Source organism: Ochotona curzoniae, unplaced genomic scaffold, assembly GCF_017591425.1.
Source record: "Ochotona curzoniae isolate NIBS_2020 unplaced genomic scaffold, NIBS_Ocur_1.0 scaffold_2453, whole genome shotgun sequence".
NCBI lineage: Eukaryota > Metazoa > Chordata > Mammalia > Lagomorpha > Ochotonidae > Ochotona > Ochotona curzoniae.
In genome coordinates, this window is record NW_024467094.1 from 21,777,161 (window position 1) to 21,799,292 (window position 22,132).

The 22,132-nt window shown below is 43.9% G+C and overlaps 2 protein-coding genes across 12 annotated transcripts in view; one reads left to right on the forward strand and one right to left on the reverse strand.

The window, feature by feature from the left end:
• TRIM37 (tripartite motif containing 37) overlaps positions 1–12,480 on the forward strand; it is a 79,803-nt gene extending 67,323 nt beyond the window's left edge. For 5 of the 11 annotated variants that reach the window (XM_041000307.1, XM_041000305.1, XM_041000312.1 and 2 more), the window contains 2 exons: positions 657–767; positions 1,939–3,563. In XM_041000307.1, coding sequence (XP_040856241.1) covers positions 657–767; positions 1,939–2,021 — 194 coding nt within the window. In that variant the 3' untranslated portion in view covers positions 2,022–3,563. Of the gene's footprint in view, positions 1–630; positions 768–1,938; positions 3,567–12,206 lie in introns of those variants that run through there. The other 6 variants (XM_041000306.1, XM_041000314.1, XM_041000309.1 and 3 more) reach the window with 6 other exon arrangements.
• A 1,367-nt stretch (positions 12,481–13,847) lies between these two features.
• The window catches only part of PPM1E (protein phosphatase, Mg2+/Mn2+ dependent 1E), a 91,453-nt gene continuing 83,168 nt past the window's right edge, over positions 13,848–22,132 (reverse strand). Inside the window, exons 6-7 of the mRNA XM_041001322.1 lie at positions 21,839–21,932; positions 13,848–14,996 (exon numbers count right to left, since the gene is read on the reverse strand). Coding sequence (XP_040857256.1) covers positions 13,942–14,996; positions 21,839–21,932 — 1,149 coding nt within the window. The 3' untranslated portion in view covers positions 13,848–13,941. The remainder of the gene's footprint in view (positions 14,997–21,838; positions 21,933–22,132) is intronic.

Here is a 22,132-nt window from a genome sequence, read left to right on the forward strand (position 1 = left end):
TTTCCTTTGCTAAAATAGAAAAAGATTTCAGAAATTCCCATGTACCCAGCCTATGTCTTGTAAATATTGAAGAGACGACCTGTATTACCTAAACCTTTCTTGGAAACAGAAGAGGAAGAATTCACCTGGTTCGGGTTGGCAGTGCACTGGCCGTTGCGCTCATTTGGGGTGAATCGTTGGACGGAAGAGCTTCCTCTCTGTCTCTCCTCCTCTCTGTATATCTGACTTTCCAATAAATAAATAACTCTTTAAAAATTTTTTTTCATCCATCCATACACATATACTGGATGTTTATGTTTATTATGTGGCCTGACTACAGTGAATTAGGAATTAGGAATTCCTGGTCATTCCTAAGATTGGGGGAAAAAACAAAACAGTTGGATTTGAGGGAAAGAAAATCAACTGAGTTTTGGCTTAACACTTTCGTGCTACTATGGAAAGGAAAATTTTTTAAAATTTGAAACAAAAATGAAACCACTGCTCTAAAGAACTGAAGTGAGGTTTGCGTGGCTGCTTGCAGCTTTATTTGGTGCTTGGTGTGCGGAATGTTGGCATCCCGCGTGCAGAGCGGTAGGCCTCTCAGCACAGGTGAGGCGTCCTCTTCCTGCTGATGCTGCTTTCTCATTGAAGCGCGTTCTCCCCTTCTCTCCCGCCAGGAATGAGCAGTGACAGTGACATTGAATGTGACACTGAGAACGAGGAGCAGGATGAACACACCAGCCTGGGCGGGTTCAAGGACTCTTTCATGGCCCAGCCCCCGGATGAAGGTGCGACACGCGGTGTCCCCTCTCACGGGTTTCATAACGCCATCTCCGCTGCTGCTGCTTGAGCTGCTTCGCTGCAGCTTCAGCCCCTGTGCCATTGCTGTCAGTGTGACAGTCCTCATCAGAGCTGGGCGAGACACCGTGCAGTGCTGCCTGCTGGCTGGAGACGCCGGGTCACTCTGCTTTGTGTGGCCTGGGGGGGAGGCTGTGCGTGGTACCCAGGTCTTTTCTGTCTGACCCGTTATAAAAATTCTCACCACGCCTGGAGAGGTTTCACACGTTTTTGCTTTTCAGATATTTTTACAAAAATAATGTTCTCTTAGAAGCCCATGCAGGTCATGGAATCAGGTTTTTTTTTTTCTCCCCTTTCCATCTAAAAATGTGTGCTAGGGTGAGACTCATCAAGAGAAACTCAGCATTGGTATTTTATCTTGTTTTCTTCGATTTTTGTTTGTATTCCTTTTACCTAAATGAAATTGCATCCTATGTTTTTGTATTGTTTTCACCTTCTTTTATTAAGATTTCATAAACTTTGGTTTTTCTGGGCAGCCTTGTGCTCTGTGAAGGAGCCATCACCACTCTGCCTTCTAAAATGCAGATTAAACAATGAGGGGCATACTGTAAGGTCAGCCCAGAGACCCCAGGTGTCTCTAGGAATTCTGGACTGACAGACACTGTCAGCTTTCTCACTTACGTATTTTCCTGGCATTGGCATCTTTTTCAGGGGAGAGGTAAGCACGTGCTGATCTGTGTCAGCGCACCTGTCATTCCCTCTGCCTCCGAAGGAATCGTCCGGATTTTGAGCATGTGATGCTGAGCGCTGTGCGTTGTACAGTACACTGCAGGCTGCAGGCCTACGTCCTGGGTGTGTGCGCCATCATTGGTTGTTCCTTCTGCAGCTGCCAGGCAGTGTTCCCAAGCAGGAAGAGCCAGACAGCCCTTCATCTTGACCCTCTGGGTGTCTGTTACATATCTTGTGTTTTTTCCTTTGTGTTCCCTTGGTGTTGGCTGACACCTGGCTCCCATCACACATCCGCAGTGGCACAGATCTGCTCCCAGCCCAGCCTGTGTCACTTGGGGAACATGCTTAGGGAAGCCCACGCTCCTCTGTTCTGTTACCTGCTTTTAAGTGTAAACCTTTTTTTTTGTTTTTAATCTTTTCATTTTCTCGTAGGTACACATTCCAGTTTTCCTGATGGTGAACAAATAGATCCTGAAGTGCTCAGCTTCAATACTGATGAAAACAATGGAAGGTAATTGTTAAATCAACAGAACTGCCTTGCTCACTAGTTGACCCCAAGCTGTGCTGTCATTGTGTTCCAGTCTGTCCTCAGTGAGACAGGCAGAGCTGGTCTCATGGTTTGTCATCTCCCCCACAAAGTAACGCGGCAGCCGTTACAGTAGCTCACTGCTAGTGTGACACAGTAGTTCCCCGGGAGCAGGTGCCACGGCCCTGCACTGACACAGCACAGTCGCCCCCAGTTAGCAGGTGAGGACCCTCACACAAAGCAGTCTGTCGGCTGTGCCCCCTGTGGACTTGAGGCCAGGCATGGGCTCGACCTCCCGCCTCACTGCTGGCTTCGGCTGGATGCTCAGTTGTCTGTAAATGTATTTAATGGGCTTTAATTATGGTTGATGGTTTCATTAGTACATGTAGGGTAGTAAATAGGAACATTACTTGTGACTAGGTACCTGTAGACACTTTCGATGAATAACTGAAGTAACACTAGCCTCAGTTTACTCTTGGGAATATGTTGACAGAGTAAAATTTTAATTTATTTTTCTTGCTCGTTCAAGTGCAAGCGCACTTTCATGTTTCTCTGGTTTGACTTTTGCAAATGTAATTTTAAATAACTTAATATGGATTGGTCATGTCCCTGGTCATGTGGAGTCATGTAAGATCATTTGAAATCACTGATTTCATTTATTTCTGCCTCTTGTTTAAGTGCAGTACAACAAATATTTTAAACCCCTCTTTGTTTTCATTAGTTGATTGTTGACTTGGGTGTCGTTGCATTTAGATTCACATATTGTGCACAGTGAAACTGTGATACAAAGCTTTCCTCTGTGCTCATAACTGGTTGGAAATAATTGCCAAACATTGCCATTGTGCCCCTGCATTTGTGTTTGAGCTGCTGTAAGATGGCGAAAATTACACTGAGAATGGGACCGGGAGGCTCCTGGGAGACCATGAATAACTGAATGCCCGTGAGAGACATCGTGCTCCTCATGTCTTACTGCATGAGCAGTGTTCACTTTTCCGTATCTAACGTCATGCCGAATGCTGTGACTCGTTTATTTTGTTCAAAATAGTTTGCCCTTTTTGTTAATAAAAATGAACTTGAGAAAATATGCCTCTGCAATTTATTAACAATGGGACCAGAAACCTCTTGTTCCAGTCTTGTGACTGTGCTGTTGGACAGCATGGCAATATCAAACATTGGAGTCTTTTTGTTGTGTGGTGAGGGATGACGCCTCCACAAAGCCTTTCTCCCAGTCATCTTGGAATCATAATAAGCCTTAGAGATCCAAAGACTGCGTTAAGGATGACCGCTTTTAATTTGGACTTGCTGACTTTGAGTAGCCAAGTATGAGGAAAATGAATTCCTCTTCTGGTGTCTGGGCATCTTTTGTATCAAGTCTGCCCAGTCGCCCGGCGGTGCCAAGGACGCGCAGCTTTCCCAGAGCGCCCGCCGTGGCTGGACTCGTAACGTGTGGGGAGGGTCGGAAGGAGCAAGGGCGCTGAGAGACGTGTTCTTTGAGTCCTCACTTTTTCTTTCCGACCATTTTACTTCTGCTGAAGGACATGGTTCCTGTTAGTCTTTAGATTAATATCTTGCTTCAGTATTTCGTTTTGTCAAGTTCATTCGCAGAAAATTGCTCAGTTTTCCTTAGGCCTGGCCCCAAGTATTATATAGTATCTGGCCATCACTTGATATCAGAGTTGCCAGCATCCATGCCAGAGAGCTAGTTTGAGTCCAGTCTGCTCCATTTTCAATCCAGCTTCCTGCTAATGCCCTTGTCGAGGTGGCAGATGGTGGCACATGTGCTTGCATCATGCCATCCACCCCAGGAAAGACCTGGATGGAGTTTTAGCCTGATGCAGCCCTGGCTTTTACTGGCATTTGAGGAATGAACCAGCAGATGGGGGATCTCTGTCACTCTGCCTCTCAGATAAATAAAACTTTTTAAAAGATTTTTCATAGGTCATCCACTGGTTCATTCCCGAGGGCCAAGCCAAAGCCAGGAGCCCAGAACCCCATCTGGGTTTTCCAGGTGTGTGGCAGAAGCCCACGCACTTGGGCCATGCTCAGCTGCCTCTCCCGGCGCTTGTGCAGGAATGCCAGCTCTGACATAGTAGAGCCACGTCTGCACTGCTAGTGTGTCATGGAACGCCCGTGTCTCAGTTGGCTGCTGAACCCATTGCACCACAGTGCCCACGCGCACTGCAATGACTTCACCATAGTTTTTTAGTTCCCTGATTTCTTAAACAGATTCCTTTTATCATGTAAGGAAAAGTTGTTCCTCCTTTATATTTATTTTCCTACTTATTACCAGATTTACCTGAAGCCTTGCATCTGATCTGAGGTGACTGTAGTCATTAGAAATTTGCAAGTTTGTTCTTTTGGCCTTTTGCTAAATCCCATTCTTGATGGCTGGTTTACTTACACTTTGCCTTCAGACAGCAAAGGCGCTCCAGGCGTACCTTTTATTTTCCCTACCCAGAGAGTCAGGCACTTCTGAAGAACCATTGCCCCTTTTATCTTTATTTGGGATTCCCCCCAAACTCGCACTCCTTGATGTGGCTCCTTTTCTTTTTTTTTTAAGATTTATTTTCATTACAAAGTCAGATATACAGAGAGGAGAGACAGAGAAGATCATCTTCCGTCCGATGATTCACTCCCCAAGTGAGCGCAACAGCCAGTGCTGCGCCGATCCAAAGCCAGGAGCCAAGAACTTCTTTGGTCTCCCACAAGGGTGTAGGGTCCCAAGGCTTTGGCCGTCCTCGACTAACCCTCCCAGGCCACAAGCAGGGAGCTGGATGGGAAGTGGAGCTGTCGGGATTAGAACCGGCGCCCGAAGCCAGGAGCCAGGAGCTTCTTCCAGGTCTCTCACATGGGTGCAGGGTCCCAAAGCCCCGGGCCGTCCTCGACTGCTTTCCCAGGCCACAAGCAGGGAGCTGGATGGGAAGTGGAGCAGCCGAGACAAACCAGTGTTCATATGGGATTCCAGCGTGCACAAGGCAGAGTTAGCCAATTGAGCCAATGTGCTGGGCCCAACTCTAATGCTTTTTCTAATAACAGAAACCTGGCTTTCATTAATTGCAATATTTTATTTATTTAACCTGAATATAAAAACCAAGGATCTTAGAATGGCTGACCTGTGAGAAATGTACCATGTAGAATAGTGTCTTTGTCTTACTTTTTGTTCTCATGTTGAGACACTGTCTTGAAGTGATTTAGGTCTTTATATTCAAAAATACATTAGTTCCCTTCTTTTCTGTCTTCTTTATTGCAATTATGTAATTTATTTGTAATCACATAATCCAGATTCATCTGTTAAGTCTGCATTCTGTCCACCCCCACACATCCTGCTTGATTCTTAAATTTACATACATTAAAATGCAGTCTTTCTGGTGTATAGTTGTGTGGGTTTTGACAGATGTCAAGTGTCTGCTAACACCACACTGCACAGGACATTTTTGTCACCCCTCCCCCCCAGAGTTCCCTTGTGCCTCAATGCCCCCCAGATTCTGGTTGCCACTTTATTTTTCCCTGTTACTGACAATCATGAATGCAATCCATACCACGTAGCCTGGTGCATAGTAGAATGTAGTTTTGTTTCATCCATGATAGGTAGAGTGGCTTTTTGTTTTGTTCTGTTTTTTGCTGTGTAGTATTCCATCATATGGATGCACTGTGGTTGATTCGTCTACTCATTAAAGATCATTTGGATTACTTTTTTATAGATCTTATAAACCTTTGTGTGCATGTTGGAGTATAACCCTAAACTTTTATTCTGCTGGGCACTTACTGTTTGGGTATGGAGCAACTTACTGGCTGATCTGTGTCTCTGTTACAGAGAAGTAGCCTCTAGTGTCCAAGTGACAGGAGTGTTCATTTATGCTGAGTTTGACACCAGAGTGGGCTGGTGGCCACTGCCAGCTGTCAGCCTCCATGCCGATGACCTAGCCATGGCCATGGTCAGCAGGACTCTTGTGACGCCTTAAGTCAGTGTCCTGAGTGTGAGACCCTTGCTGTGTGCGACCCTCTGAGCCTTCACATTGTATCACGGCATCAGCTGGTTTGCATTTCTGTCCTTGTTTCACAGAACTGTAGAGCTAACCGGAGTGCTTTTTCCTGGGCTCTGAGCTAAGTGGATAGTGAGAAGCCCCCAAATTTGTAGCCAGCTAGCAATCTGTGAACGTATAGCTGTGTCTGAGAAGAGAGCATTCTTGTGGAAGACTTCACCCTGCAGCTGCCTACTTTCCCCTAACTCTGGATGGTTGGTGTCAGACACACTGCCCTGAATCCCGTGGTAAGCATATGCTTCACTTTATGAGGTGCCACCAAAGTTGTGGCAAGTGGCACTGCCATTTTGCAGTTTCACCAGCAACATACCAGAATTCTAGGTAGTGGTTTTTAATTTTCAAATTTCTGGCCTGCAACATCTGGAACTTGTCCAGGCCAAAGCTGGGAGCTGGAACTCAGTCTGGATCTCCTAGCTGGGTGGAAGGAACCCCAATCCTTCAGCCATTAGCTGCTGCCTCCAGTGGCAGCCTCAAGGTGGAGCCAGCAGTGGAGCCAAGACTGGAACCCAGGCACTTGAACTGGGGATCCAGATGCTCTGGTTTTCATTACAGTCGTTTTGTAAATGTGTGGTGGTGTTTGATGTGTTAACATTTTGCTCAGGAGTTTTGCATATTCATGAGGGACATTGTTGTGTGATTTTATCATTTCCTCCTTTATACCTCTATTATGTGAATAGACATGAGAAGTGATCCATCTTGAGAAGAACGGTTAGATATTCTCTTTGGTTAATAATCTTTATGCCTGAAAATGGGCACATCTGCTGCTTTGACCCTACTATAACAACTGAGTGATTCTAATGAAGAGCTGTGCGTGGCTCAAGGTTTGCCCTTGTTAGGATTAAGCTCAGGGGTTTCTTGCTCTTAGAGAGCTCTGTTTCTTATTGGAAGGGGGTCTGCCGGATCACGGTGTCACCTGACCGAGTTTTGCATTGGCTTTGGGCTGTGCTGCAGAGGTCTCTGTGTGCTTGGGATGCTGGCAGGTTAGCCATCAGTCCTAGGCTGTGTCCCCGTGGGATGCTACTGGAGTCACCTGCTTCATTCACTTGCCCCTTCCCAGCTGTGTGTAGACCCAGTGGTACTTCCTCCCCTGGGACTTGCTCCCTGGGGGTTTCTTCCCAGTTGCCAGGCTTACGCTGCAGTGACTTCCCCCAGTGCCTCTCCGCTGCTTCTGCCACAGTGACCTGCGCACAAGTGCAGGCTCTGCCACTGTCTCCGGGCGCCCAGGGTTCCCCAGTGTTGCTGTCCAACCACCTTCCCCAGTCACCACTGACACCGCTGTGCTGGTATACGGCCGCGTGCAGCTGCCCCGGCGAGGCCACTGCCCAGGTCTCCTCTCCTCCAAGGGACTTGAGCCCCTTTCAGGTTTGGCCAGTCGATTGCTCTTCAACCTCAGCTTTCTATGGTTCAAAAACGAAACCTATTTGTGGTTAATCTGGCTCTCTTAAAGATATAGAATGTTCTATTAAAATGTTTTTAATAGAACATTTATTTCCTGTTAGGACATTTGCTTTTTAAAATATAGAACTGAAGGGTATTTTAAAGTATGTATGGTATAAAGTTTTCCCATCTCATTTCGTACTGATGTTCATTTCCTGGTTTATAGTTTGTATGTTAATCGTGGTCAATATCGTTTTCTTACTAGTGTAAAGTAACTTGGTTATTTATGTTGATCTTCAACCCAGAAATCTTGCTCCATTCTCTCATCAGTTTGTTTGGTTTTCCATTGTGTTGGATTATTTCTATAAATGACAGGGTCATTAGTTATACATGACAGTTCTGTTACTTAAAAGTTAATGACTGTGCATGTTACTTTGTGTATTTTTCCCAATTTCATGTCCAGCACAAAGTTTTAAGACACAAAAGTGTGAGGAGGAAGTTGATCCAGGTTCACTCCCAGGGAAAAACTTTATTTTACATGTTAGTAATGCTGGTGATTACAGATTCATTGTTGTCTATTTTAATTATAATAAGGAATTGCTATTTGCTATTATCCTATTCATTTTTATGAGCTGAATTTTATTTAAAAAGCTTTATAACATTGATCTCTGATTTTTTTTGTATTTGCTCCCCTAAAAATTATTTTCATGATTAATTTTGAAATGTTAGCCATTTTGCATATCCTGTTTGCATCTTATCTGTTACTCATCTCTTGTTTTCATAGCCTACCAGTGTTTGTTTAAAATATTTGTGTATCTTTTTATAGAACATGTTTTTCTTTTCCTTTTTCATATCCTGATCCAGCTGTGTCATCAATGTAATGTTGATCTTAGAAATTCAGACATATTCCCTGCTGTTTGCTACTTTGCAAACATCTGGGAAGTGATGGAGGAGTGATTTTCTCTTTGAATATCTGGAATATTCTACAAATCTGGGCCTGAATTTTTGCTTGTGGAATTTGTTCATTGGTTGATGTGATTTTCCAATTCTAGTTCAACTCACTTTACATTTTCATTTCTATGTTATGACATATTTGTGTTTTGGTAAATTGCTTTCCATAAGAAAAGACTAATTTTAAAATGCAGTTCAGAAAATGAGCTATTTTCTATTTCAAAATTTCTTAAGTTGATAAGATTCTTGATACTTGGAAGATAAACTCAGATATTTTCATTGCTGCCGCTCATTTAAATCAATTTTTCATATAATAATTTTTATTATGAAAATGTACATATTTATGCAAGACATCAGTGAATTGTGGCACAAATTACCCATAACCTAGTTTCAGTAATATTCTGGGGCAGGCGTTGTGGCACAGCTAGTTAAGCTGCTGCCTGCAAACTCAAACTGAAGTGCCAGTTTGGGTCTCAGCTGTCTTCCAATCCAATGTGCCCTGCGAATGCTGGTGCCCTGGGAAGGCACTAGATGATGACCCAAGCACTTGGTCCCCTGCCACCAGTTTGGGAGACCAGGATGAAGTTCCTGTCTCCTCATTTAACATGGTGGTGTTTTTAGGTTTTCTACCTAGTTCCGAGAGGTTTTTAAATTCTGCCAGGGAGGTTTTAGAGCAAACGATCCCATCAGCTACTCAGTACTCTGCTCTATTTTGAAAATGCATTTCTCTGTTGGCACACAAAGGTGTTCCAGGGCTCAGAGCTCTGCCCAGTGTGAGGCCTGAAGGGCATGTGATTTGTGGGTTGTGTGCATCTGGGCAAGCTGCTCAGGACTCTGCGCACTTCTGCCTCACACAGCTTGGTCATCTAACCACTCCAGCTTTTTTTTTTAAGGCTTTATTTTCTTGGAAAGGCAGATCAGATGTATGGAGAGAAGGAGCGACAGAAAGATCTTCCATCTGCTGGTTCACTCCCCAAGTGGCCGCAACAGCCAGAGCTGAGCAGATCCAGTGCCAGGAGCTTCTTCCAGGTCTCCCACACAGGTGCAGGGTCCCAAGGCTTTGGGCCGTCCTCGACTGCCTTACCAGGCGGTAGGCAGGAAGCTGAATGGGAAGCGGAGCAGCTGGGGGCATGAACCAGTACCCATATGGGATGCTGGTGCTTGCAAGGTGAGGAGGGTTTAGCCACTGAGCCATCTCACTGGGCCCACCCCCTCAGCTTAAAGGCATTTCCTAATGTACCCACTAATGCTCTAGACAGTCTGTCATCCAGAATATAGGAAAGAAGTAGTTGGGAGAACTGTGGAGTTGCTACGTAGGCCCCAGCAGGTGTCCAGTGTGTGGTTTTCAGGACTAATCCCTGTATCTTCCCTTTGCCTAGTTGCACTAAGGGGAAGAGACTGTAGGAGGCGCTCTATCTCCTCTGGTCTTCCAGAAGGAAACAACAGTCTCAGTCTTGGCAGCTTTTCTTTTTGAAATGCTCCTCCTACCTAAGAGGTTAAGAAAATGACCATATCAGAGTTACATTTTTCCAGTTCCTAGGGAATCTGCCCAACTTATCTTTCCTTGAAATAAAAAAGAAATATGACTATTAGTTTTAAATTGCTGGGTTTTATTAAGATATTGGCAAAATTTCAACATACTCTTTACCTGAATGAACAGTTTTTATAAATAAAATATGAAGGATCACTCATGATTACAACTGGACGCAAAGGTGAGCTGAAAAGCAGGTTCATAAATTAATTTACTTGGTCAGATGATTCACTTCATCGGCTTCACTCCAGAGAGAATTCTTTGCAGAGAAATGTCCCAAACGAGAGAGCCCGGCCCGTCTCGGCGAGCAGCACCTAGAGTGAGAGTTTGCAATGGCGTTCCTCTGGCTGACTGCACACCTCAGTTTACTGCAGTGTTTCTCGTCTTCACATACAACTGCTGTGTCAGTCTGCAGGTGGTCGTATTTCATGTTTTGTAAATTAGCACAATAAATAGCTTTCAACTTAGAAGGTAAAAATGCTGGTAAGAAGTAGTAGCTATTTTTTCAACACAGTCCCATTTATATGGAAAATTATTATAGTACTGGCAGTATCATGTTCTGTTTGAAAAATCTAAACTAAACACAGGTCAAAACATAAAAGCAGGTATTTATGTCATTAAACTTCATTTTCACAGGTGGAAAAAGGTCTTTTCTTGAACTAATTTATGATCCAAAGGAAAACTACCAGGTTAGGTTGTAAACACAAGTGTAGTGTCCCTTTTATGGCCCTGCTGAAGTGATCAAGCTCACTGAGCGAACAACTTAGGTTTTAAAAATTAAATAACTTAGCTCATTTCCTCACAGAGCTCAGCAAGCCTTCAGTGAAGTACTTGAACCACAGCAGTTTTATCTCAATGCTGAACTACCTTATGCATCATTTTCAGTCTACCCACTGGATGCCACACTTGTTACTGGCACACTGTTCAACAATGGCGTATGGTTGTCATGAAAATGCAGTGTTGGTAGGTACATGTGGTCAGAATTAGACTCAGTGTTGACACTGGCATTGTTGATAGCTGTCCATGAAAATGGAGTCACTTTTGAAGGAGCCTCCTAGTTAAATGTAACAGTAATTGTGTTAATTCAAGGACAGTGGATGGCACTTCTAGGTAAAGAAAAGGTATGTACATATCTGTGTGTACCCATCATCCTCTTCAGTACAGGGCAGAGCAGGAGGCGGAGCCCCAGGTTCGCTGCTGTAACGCTGCCTGCCTGCAGACGGCCCTCAGAGGGACACAGCTCCACAGTGAACAGAGGAGACCTGCAGTTAGGGACTTGACTCCCTTTGGCGCTTACAACGAATGTGCGAGGAGTTTGCAGTGACTTCCCTTGGTGACTTGAAGTCTGTTTCCCTAGTCAGCACTATACTTTCTTGTTTATATTTGTTTTACTATTTCCTATTCTAACAAACTTGTTTAGCAGGCACACAAATTAATGCAGATCATGTTAAATCGAAAAAGGGATACTGCCACTCTTTGAAGGTTTGAGCGTGTAGAACTTTCACCACCACTAAATTACACAATGAATAAAAGTACAAAACACGTAATTCACAGACTATACCTCGTCATTAACAGGTAATATATACTATATGCTTTTATATCTGTCTAATATTTGTAATCACCAGATACACCATCATTAAATACAAGTTACAGAAATGTGTAGATACCGTTAGGTAGAGGGTACTTATTGCTTACATCAGCAAGCAGCAGATAAGGGCACAGGATCTGAATGGAAGGAAACTACTTTATCACCAGTGGCATGAAGATCTAACACTGCGCTTCACAAAGCACTGCTTGTTTATCTAATCAACCAGTAACCACTACTTTAATATGTATTGTAGAATTTTAAAGGACTTACCTTACAAATGGTACCTAACTATTCTATAAATGTGCATGTTGTGAACAAATGGACATTTGTTATTTTTTTTTACAAGATTGGTTTATAACTTGACCACACCAGGACTACTTTGTTTTCTAGAGAGCTAATGGTAATGAGAAATGGAGTTAACACTGCCATGTAGTCAGACCTACAAATCCAGACCCTCAATTAAAGATGGGTTGGTCTGTCCCAGTTTCATCCATTTGTTTTCCCCTAGTGAAAAAGCCTATCACTTGTAACTTCTTTCATTTGCTTTATTCTGACAAAAAACATTACCAATAGATGATTGCATAAAATTTTAAAAATATTTTTACTTAGCTAAGTAATATTTTTACTTTCTGGACTAGAATGTGTACCAATATTCTGCTGCCTCTTGTTTTCTTGTTTTCTTAGATAACTTGATTTGAAACTGGCACTGCACCTGCTGGGGTTGTTAACAAGATCTAGGCTTCAGAAAATGACAGAAGAGTGAGGTCCATGTATGGGGGCAAAGCATCAAATGGTGAAAAGATCCTAGGATTAAGGTTGGAGCCATGTTTACTGCTTTTCAACCATGTGTCTCAACACTTAAGACACAACTTCAAAATCAAAGGAAAACAAATACTGAAAATCTCTACTTTCAAATTTTAATAAAATCTGCAGAATAATAATTATTGCTAACGTGAGACAGTTTTTAAAAGTTTATTTTATATAGCTATACTGGCACCCAAAGTTTGCTACCATTAACTTTTAGTCTTTCATTATGCATCTGGGAAATATAAAATCCTTATTATTGCAAAAACATGATTAGGCAGTGGACATTTTTCAGCAAGAACACTCGCTGCATCCTAACAGTACAAACTGATGATGCCAGCCGGACTCCTCCCACCTGCTGCCATGGCCGGGCCTCGTGCCAGGAGGTTCTCCCGGAGCTCCTAAGGAGGCTGAGAACCCAGGGCCGTTCCACTGAATGAAGGAGTCTAAGCATTAGTGGTGCTTTTGGTTTTTGTTTCTGCCTTTGTTAAGGTAAGCATTTGGCCTGAAAACACAGAAATTGCAAAAAGAAGACGATTTAAAAATATGAACTAGACCTAAGTGCAGCCCTGAGGCGTGGGCAGCCCGAGGCCGCCGCAGCAGGCCAGGGGGCGCGCCCAGCGCTGCTGCCCGTTGGCATGGGGCCCGAGGGCTCACTGTAGGACACTACCTCGGCATTCCTCAGACCACTGCTGCATTCCCTTAGGGGAAATCACTTTAGAAAAGCTAAACTATAATTCTCATTCCCCCCAAACCACTTTTTAATACTATAGTTTATGTCTTTGCTGTCTGGGAACTTTGCTATTGGGTTTTCTTTTTAAATGGCTGTTTGCTTCGAGTATAATTGTACCTGACATCATCTCCATTCAACCAGGCTTATTCCTGAGATGAAGGTGCAGTGAAACACTTGTTAGTACCAGATCAAAACCAGCTGACCACGGTCTCCTAGAATGATAAATTTAAAAAATTCCACCAAAAGCACCATAACTGATTATGAAACTCCATGTAACTACAACCCTAGGAAATATTAATTCAAAAAAATGTTCATAGTTAAGATTTACAGGAAAAATATCAATCTTTTTGATACATACTATCCTGTAAGTCTGAGAACATGACATGTTTCTAGTAGCTTTTTACTTTGTTACCAATTGAAACTCACATGGCTTTTAGTCTTCTACCTACTCAAAATGGGGAAATGTTTTCTTTGGGGTTCCCAGGCTTTTGTGGGACATTTCCCAACTAAGCTGAATTCTGCATTAGGTTTTCTGTGAATATGTATTAGGCACATCAGACCAGATTCCACTGCATTTGAGATTTCCGCCTCATCTCTCCCAAGCTTCCACTAGTGACGCGAAGGGGCAGAGGAGGGGCTGTACACAGGTGCGGATGCACAACACACACCAGTTGTGTAATTTTGCTAAGTGAAACCGCCAATACTTTTTGTTAGATGGAAAATACTGTACCTTTTAGTTTCCTAGAGATCTATTTACACTTGGGAATGGAGCTATCCAGGGATTCCTAATGAAGCAGGTATGTTGTAGAAATGTCTACTTTGTTTCTATTTTCATGGTGGGGTTTCTAGAGGGGGTGCTAGCCTGCCTACTTTAAAGAAAAGTTACATTTTATGGCTCCAGGGGAGATCTGGGTATGGAATATCATTATTCTTTCCAACCTTCCTCATCCTGTTGTCATTGTACCCTTTCCAGCTTTTTAGCCTCCATGACAGAGAACTTTTTAACATCTTGTTTCTCTTCCCTCTTGGAATAAGTGAGGACAGGTTAGTGCCCGTCTCATGGGAGGGCGCCCTGGCAGACAGAAAGGAATAGAACTTGGTGATAAAGCCATAGCCGTGCTGCCTCTTTGAGTAGTGGTGGTGTGAGTGATACAACCTAGACACTCTTTTTCCTGGGAATTTGAATTGTTCATTTTCCAACCCAAAACAGACAGGAGAAAAGCTCTCCATTCTGTGTATCTGCCGCCCTGTTGAGCCCGAATGAACAGAAGCGGGAAGCACTCCAGCACCACTCCGTTCAGGCAATGATGAATGCATTTCCTCCACCATTAGCTCCTGATTAACATTGGCTTTCTTTGGTGCACCAGAACCAAACATCTCAACTGGTGGCAAACACGGGCCACTGCAAGGCTTGCTTGTTTCTATTTGTGTGAGATCTAGGTAGCCTGGGTCTTGCAGCACGTTGATTGGGGACCCTGGGCTGAGGCTAGTTCTATCAGTGAAGGAATCCACACGCCCGTCACAGCCTAGATCTGCCGGCGCTGAGCACTGGTGCTGCGGCCAGGGGCGTCTGCACTCTCCATGATGCTCCTTATCATCCCCACCATCTTCTTGCCCTCCTTGAAAAGAGTTCTCTGTCCAATCTGATTCCTCACTAACATTTACAGCTTTGTTCATGTCCCTCAGGAATACCACAATAACAGTGATGTTATCACTGGACCCAGCATCACGAGCTGATGCCACTAACTTGTGGGCAACCATGCTGCTGTCTCCATTATTCTCCTTCAAGTGGTCAGACACAACTTTCACTGCCTCATCGGGGTTCACGGTGTCATAGAAGCCATCACAGGCCAGAATGAGGTAGTCTTCGGTCCCGTCTAAAACAGTAGAGGCAGAATCTGCATCTCCGCATATATATGGCTTATGTTCAGCATCTCCTGTGGGAATTATAAAGTAGGTACATCAGAGGTCATACTTTGGTTTATCCTAAATCCAATGCCATAACAGCTAACAATTTTATTGGGAATTGTTAAATCACTTTGGAGGAGGCAGGCATTTTAATGCAGTGGTTTAAACTGGCACTTGCAAGGCCAGCATCCTGTATAAATGTCAGTTCTTGTCCCAGCTGTTCCACTTCCTATCCAGCTCCCTGGTAATGCACCTGGAAGGCTGCCAGAATCCCTGCCACTCAACTGGGAGCCCACGTGCAGCTCCTACCCTGGCTCTCCTGTCTCACATCCAACAATAAACTAGTTCAAGAATTGTTTTAGAAATAAAATACTAGAATGTATAAATCAGATGCTGTGTATTCCCTTCTCCCAATTTGCCAATCACTGGGCTTAGTTCCCACTGCTGGACTCAGTGCCTTTTCAAGCTTAGGTTCTTTCTTGTACCTCAGGCCACGACTCAGATTTAGCCAGACATGGGAAACAACACTGTCAGATCTCAATCGACTGTACTGGAAAGTTGAACCCTACACAGGACTATTTTGTTCATGTAATAGAACTGTTTTTACTTGTAGCTGGATTTGAGATTGAGAACCAGTCCACGCTGAGAAAAAGTTCTGATCATCCTCTTCTTTAAACAACATTATTATCCTTGTTTGAAAATCAGTACAGTTATAAGGATTTTAAAAAGTCTAGGGAGGGCATTGTGACACAGATTAAGCCACCCACATCCCCTTACTGGAGTGCCAGCTCCAGGCCCTGGCTCCTCTGCTTCCCATCCAGGCTCCTGTTAAGGCGCTTGGGAAGCTGTGCATGGCGGTTCAAGTACTTGTGTCCCTGCTACATGTATAGGGGATCCTGGCTTCAGACCTCAGTCTGACCCATCCCTGGCTCTTACAAGCACTGGAGAGTGAACCGCACATGGAAGATCTTTCTCTTCCAGTCACTTTAAAAAACAGAAATCAAGTCAGACTCCCTCAAACCAAGAAAAGGTATGTGGCTAATCCAAGGCCTCAAACAAGGGAACCAGAGAGAGCTCTTCTGGTTCCTGGCTCATCTGGCTTTCTGCCTCTCTCAGGCTGCTTTACTTGTGACTTCTGGAGAACACACAATGTATATCCATTTTTTTGTGTGTGTTCAGAGACACTCTTACTTTTTTGTCTCAGAATGCCCTCCTCTTCTTTCTTTATTGTTATGTTCATACCCCTACTATTACAGCTGCAAGAAACCCCTCCTGGGCCTGCCTTTCCTTCCCTCTCCCTTCATTCATTTACAGAACAACTGCGCTGTGCCATGAAGAGTAAGTTATCACTAAGCGGGGAAGGCCCCTGGAGGAGACAGCATGTGCAGTGACTTGAGGCAGCATTCAGTGGCCCTGCACTGTGCAGCATGGTGCATCTGCAGGAGAGATGGCAGATCTAAGCCAGGTTAATCACGAGCGGGCCAGGATAGCTCATCTATAGCACATCTGGTCCAGGGCCAGAGCACTTCCTGATCCTTATGTTTATGCTGCTGTTTTCCCTTAGCTGTCTGGAGAGTCACAAGGTACTAGCGACTCTGAGGGATGGTGATTTTCAGTTCTTTATACAGACAGTACTGGGCAATAATTTCTAGCGTAATTTTCATAACTCATTGTTGAAGAGAAGCTTATCATTTGTAAACTAGGGGCACGTGGCTTACTGGTTAAAAGTGCCAGCGCTGGAATCAGACTGCACTTACTGTCTATACAGTTGCCATAAACAACTGGCCTTTCCATTGCACTGAAAATAGGACCTTCTGGCCAAGGGAAGGTAAAGGATCTGGCCATGCATTTATGGTTTCTTGCGTCTGCCACAGGGACTCTTCTATGTGTCTTATCCCTTTGGAATCTACAAATAGACTCAGAAAACCCAAGTGCAAGCCTCTGGATAACTAATAAAGCCAATGTGGGCAACCTGGATTCATCTATGTGGCTAAAAAAAAAGTCATAAATATTTAACTGTTCTCAAATGTGTTCTCATCTTACTTGTATTTAGGATCTTCTCCATTCATATTTCCTATAGTAGTCAACACAGTCCCCTTCAAACCTGGTTTGATGTTATTAACTTCACTTACATACTAGGATGCCTCTCTTTAGAACTAATTAAAACTCCCAGTCATGGGATTCAATATCCTCCACCAATTCGTTTTACTAAATTTCCCCATTCCATACTTTACCTGATCATATTATTATTTTCTGAATTCCATCTCTAAAAATAAAGTGATCTGAGTCATACTGTTCCAACAAACCTTGTTTGAGTGCTTCAATTAAAAGAGCACCGCAACTGTTTGTCTAGAATGGAACATTCAGAGATTCGCACAGAGAAAATGCTGCTGCCAGAAGTCTGGCTTTTCACCTGCTCTGCTCTTGAGTCTCAAGTTCATGGCATTCCACCCCCAGGTTTGGTAGGAGGGCAGGAATACCCATTTCATGGCAGAAGTGGCAGCATCCTATTGTTTGCAACTTTCTCTTTCCATGTGCTGGGAAGCACATCATGACGCTGTCAGCTTTGGATCTGAAGGGCTCATGGGTAGAACCACTAGCAAAGCTTCTCCTTTCTAAAGCTCTTTAAGTACTGTTTCTTAAGGAAAACTGACTGATTTCTTGTCCTTACTGCAATCACTGCAAGAGTCCTTCTGAAAGTTCATGGAGAGACTGACATGTGGCATGGTGAGCTAAGCTGCTGCCTGCCATGCTGAATCCCATATCAGAGCATGCCAGTTCCAGTCCAGCTGCCCCCTTCTGATCCAGCTCCCTGCTAATGCACCTGGGAAAGCAGTGGGAGATGGCTCTGCTCATGCAGGAGGTCCACATAGAGCTCTGGCCTCCTGGCTTCAGCCTGGACCAGGGCCAGCTGTGCAGCCCTTTGGCGAGTGAACTTGTGGTTACAAGTTTCTCTATCACTTTTTCTTTAGGATAAATGAAAATTTTTTAAGGATTTGGTTTTTTATTGGAAAGTCAGATTTACAGAGAAGAAGAGAGAAGAGGAAGATCACCTTCCACTGGTTCACTCCCCAAGCAGCTGCAACAGAGCTGAGCTGATCCAAAGCCAGGAGCCAGGAGCTTCCCCTGGGGCTCTCATGTGGGTGCAGGGTCCCAAGGCTTTGGGCCGTCCTCCAGGCCACAAGCAGGGAGCTGGAAGGGAAGTGGGACCACTGGAATAAACTGGAGCCCATATGGGATCCCAGTGCATGCAAGGTGAGGACTTTAGCTGCTAGGCTACCATGCTGGGCTCAGGATAAATGAGTCTTTAAAAAGTCCATAGCAGGGGGTCAGCGCTGTGGCTTTGACAGGTAATCCTCCATCTATAAGGACTGGCATGCTCAAACCTAAAATCATCATCTGAAAAAGAAATCAAGAATTGGGCACCCTAGCTAGTGAACTGAACCTCTGCCCATGACACTGGTGGCCCACATGGATGCTGGTTCAGGTTCTGGATGGCCCTTATTGCCCGTGGGAGAGCCAGAGGAGGCTCCTGGCAGGACACCGCAGTTCCTGCTGTTTCCGTTATGGAAGTCCTCTCCCTCTCACCTCCTTTCAAATAAAAAATATATTTTTAAAAATCTTCTTAAAAGTAATAATCTACTTTGTCCCAAGTCAGCTGTTTCTTCAAGCTATCACTTTTTCTTTTCTCTTTTGCCATTAGCTCAAGAAACTAAATTTTTGTCACTGCCTATTCTCCCAAGCTGATTTTTAACCTGACTAGGTTTTTCCACCTATTGGTCTAAAACATGTATATTAAATGTCACTAATTTTACCCTATGTTAAAATTCTGAATCTTGCTTTTTAAATATTCACTGTTCATTTAAACTCTGTAGCACTTGACACTGGTGGCTCCTAGAAACCTTTCTCGTCGTTATCTGGAGTTCCCCCTCTCTATCACTTCTTCATTCTCCTCTCTGGCTCCTTCACTATTCTAGCACTAACCACGACAGCGCCGGGCATGGTTCAAGGTTCAGTGCATGTGTTATACATTTATTACTAAAAAATTCCTTGAGTCACGTACTGTTACTCCCAAATATCACAGAAAATATTACAAATTATAAAGATCACAGTGGCAGAGCCTAGACACAAGCCCAGAGGATGGGACTCGCTGTGTGGCTCCGTGTTCTGGCCAGTGCCGCCCATCCCTATAATTTGAGCTACTTTATGAATACATACATCACTTTACAATTTGCTGTTATCACTGGGAAAGTGGGATGAGTCCCCCAACTGTTTCTCCAGCCTAGAGCTCTCAACTGTGGGACAGGCTGCCAGCTACACAGAAATTCCCTTCTAAGACATCCCACACGTATGAAATATGTCCAAACTGAACTCAATTATTTCCCAAATGTATCCTTATTACAAATTCTTCGTCATCTTTGCATTTGCAAGTCAAAAACCTGGAGGCTGGTTTTTCTCTTCCCTACAACCTGTCGTTTTTGCCTCATCCCTTTATAGCTACCTGCAGATCTCTTTTCAGCTGTCCTCGCCTGTCAGTAGCCCGATGGCCGCTCCAGGCTTGCTCTGTCCTGATCCACCTTCCTCCCCGGCACTGCGCATGCCCCTAGCCCTTGAGCTTTCCGCAGCTCCCCTGACAGCTCGAGCACTCAGCCTCACATTTCAAGCCCTCCACAATTGGGAGCCAATACTCATCATCTCTGCCACTCCCACCCTCTGCTATAAGCTTCCTGCACTCAATGTGACCCCGGAAACATGCACTGTGTCCTATCAAACTCCATGGCCCTGTCCTCCATTGTATCTGGGATTTCGTTCTGTGAAGTCTCCCTCAGAATGTCACTTGTTCATCTAGGGTATTCCTCCTTGCTTTGATTTCTACTTGTGTTAGATTTTTAGGGGAAAAATAAAAAGACAAGTGTCCGCTAGTAAGTTGGTTCAAAGATATCTAACCCTCCATCCTTGGACAAAGGGAAGATGAAGAGGAGGAAGTCTTTGGTTAGAGTTGTCAAAAATAATTCTGTGCGGGATGTATTTCCAAAATGAGAAACACCTCCTTTTCTGGCTCTCTCCCAGAGCTCCTAAGAACTCCCTCTGCGAAGGGCAACTCCCGATTTTTACAAGGTGTTTGTGCTCTCAGCTCTGCCTCTCTTTCAGCCTTCCGCTGCTCGTATCCAGGCCACGGCACAGCTTGCCAGCACTTTCCCATAGAGTGTGAAAGTCAATTCTACCAGATTTTCTTAATGTTCAGGAATTTTTTTTTACAATAATAGACTAAATTTGAAGATTAGATGTGAACTATTCATCTTAAATCTGGGTCAAATTCATTTCTTTAAGCATTAAAATTTGTAATATTGTAAGAGTTAAGAATTGCAATATTTATGCAAATTGCCCATACAGTTCCTGTTTAAAAATCCAGTAATGAAACAAGCTGTGGAGTCAAATAATAACCCCTGAGCCCAAAATGAAGCAAAAGTAAAAACAGCTCAAGTCTTTGAACTTACACCCTTGTATTTTGTCCATTCAGTTTTGCTGATTCTCCCCTTTTTAAAAAACTTGAAGTCCTGGGTCATTGAAATCTCATTTCAGAATTCATTTGAAACAGATACGAGAAAAACAAATAGGGGTAAAATATAGAGAGTGCCTTCTAGTTTCTGGCAAATACGGATTTAAGCTAAACATGATCCAAAATGAAATGAAATGAGAAGCATTTTAATTTCCACCAGATCAGCAGGGGCTGGTTCTGTGGCACAGCATGTTAAGCCACTATATTTATGGCCAGCATCCCATATGGCTGCTGCTTCAAGTCCCTCTGTTCTACTTCCAGTCCAGCTTCCTGCTAAGGTGCCTGGAAAGCAGAAAGAAGATGCTCAAGCCTGTGGGCTCTGCTCCCCACGTGGGAGAGAGAGGAAGCTGCTGGCTTTGGCCTGGCCTAGTCTTGGCCACTGTGGCCATTCAGGGAGTGAACCAGCAGATGGAAGAACTCTGTTTCTTTTGTCTCTCTTGTCTTTCTGTAACTGTTTTTCAGATAAATAAATCCTTTAAAAAGATGTAGAATAATGGCTTTAATTAAAAATAGATAAAGGGCTGGCACAATCTGGCTAATCCTAGCCTGCAAGTGCCAGTATCTAACATGGGCACTGTTTTGTGTCCCAGGTGCTCCACTTCCCATCCAGCTCCCTGCTTGTGGCCTGGGAAAGCAGAGGGGGTTGGCTCAAAGCCTTGAGAGCCTGTACCTGTGTGGAAGACCAGAAGAAGCTCCTGGTTCATGGCTTCGGATTAGCTCAGCTCTGGCTATTGTAGAAGGTCTTTCTGAGTGTCTCTCCCTCTTTATAAATCTGCCTTTCCAATTTAACTAGATAAATAAAAATAGAAGCTAGTAAATCCTGAATTTCTTGATATGGCTCCACTTAAACAAAACAAAACCAAACCTTATTTAGTCGGGTAGCCAAGTAGAGAAGAGTGAGTTTCCTCACTAGCTCACTCACCAAATGGCCGTAATGACCAGACGGCCTGTCTGAAGCCAGGAGCTTCTTCTGGATTTCCCATGTGCTGCAGGGACCCAAGTGCTTCTGCCTGTCTCCTGCTTCAGGCCATTAGCTGGATCGGAGGTAAAGCACCCATATAGGATGCTGGTACCGCAGACACTGACTGTACTTGCTGTGCCATGGCACCAACCCCAGCTGGCTCTATTTGAATAATTGTATTTACGCATACAAATGGACAGGTGTAGTTAAATAATTAAAAAGTGGCATTATCCAGTTGCTATCAACCACAAAATGAGAGTATTAATATAAATTATCTCAGGTTAAGCTGCAACAGTTAATAGAAGACAATGAGTTAGGAGAAGTTTGGTTAAAGAAAAACTTTTTCCTACCAATAGCTCTGGAGACGGATAAACTTCCATTCACCCTCCAGGCACCAAACCAGACTACACAACCTCCAAGGGCCTCAATTCGCTGCTTTTCATCCTAAACAGCAATGCAATAAAAATAATAACTGGATTCAGGTTGATTATTCTTCTTTGACAGTAAATAACAGATATAATCTGAAAAGGTTTCTTTGGAACGTGGGTATGGCTGCTGAGATAATGGTGATAATTATAATAATTAAGTGAACCCTAATTAATAAACTTTGAAAACTTCCTTTAAGGCATAGAATAGGCTATACT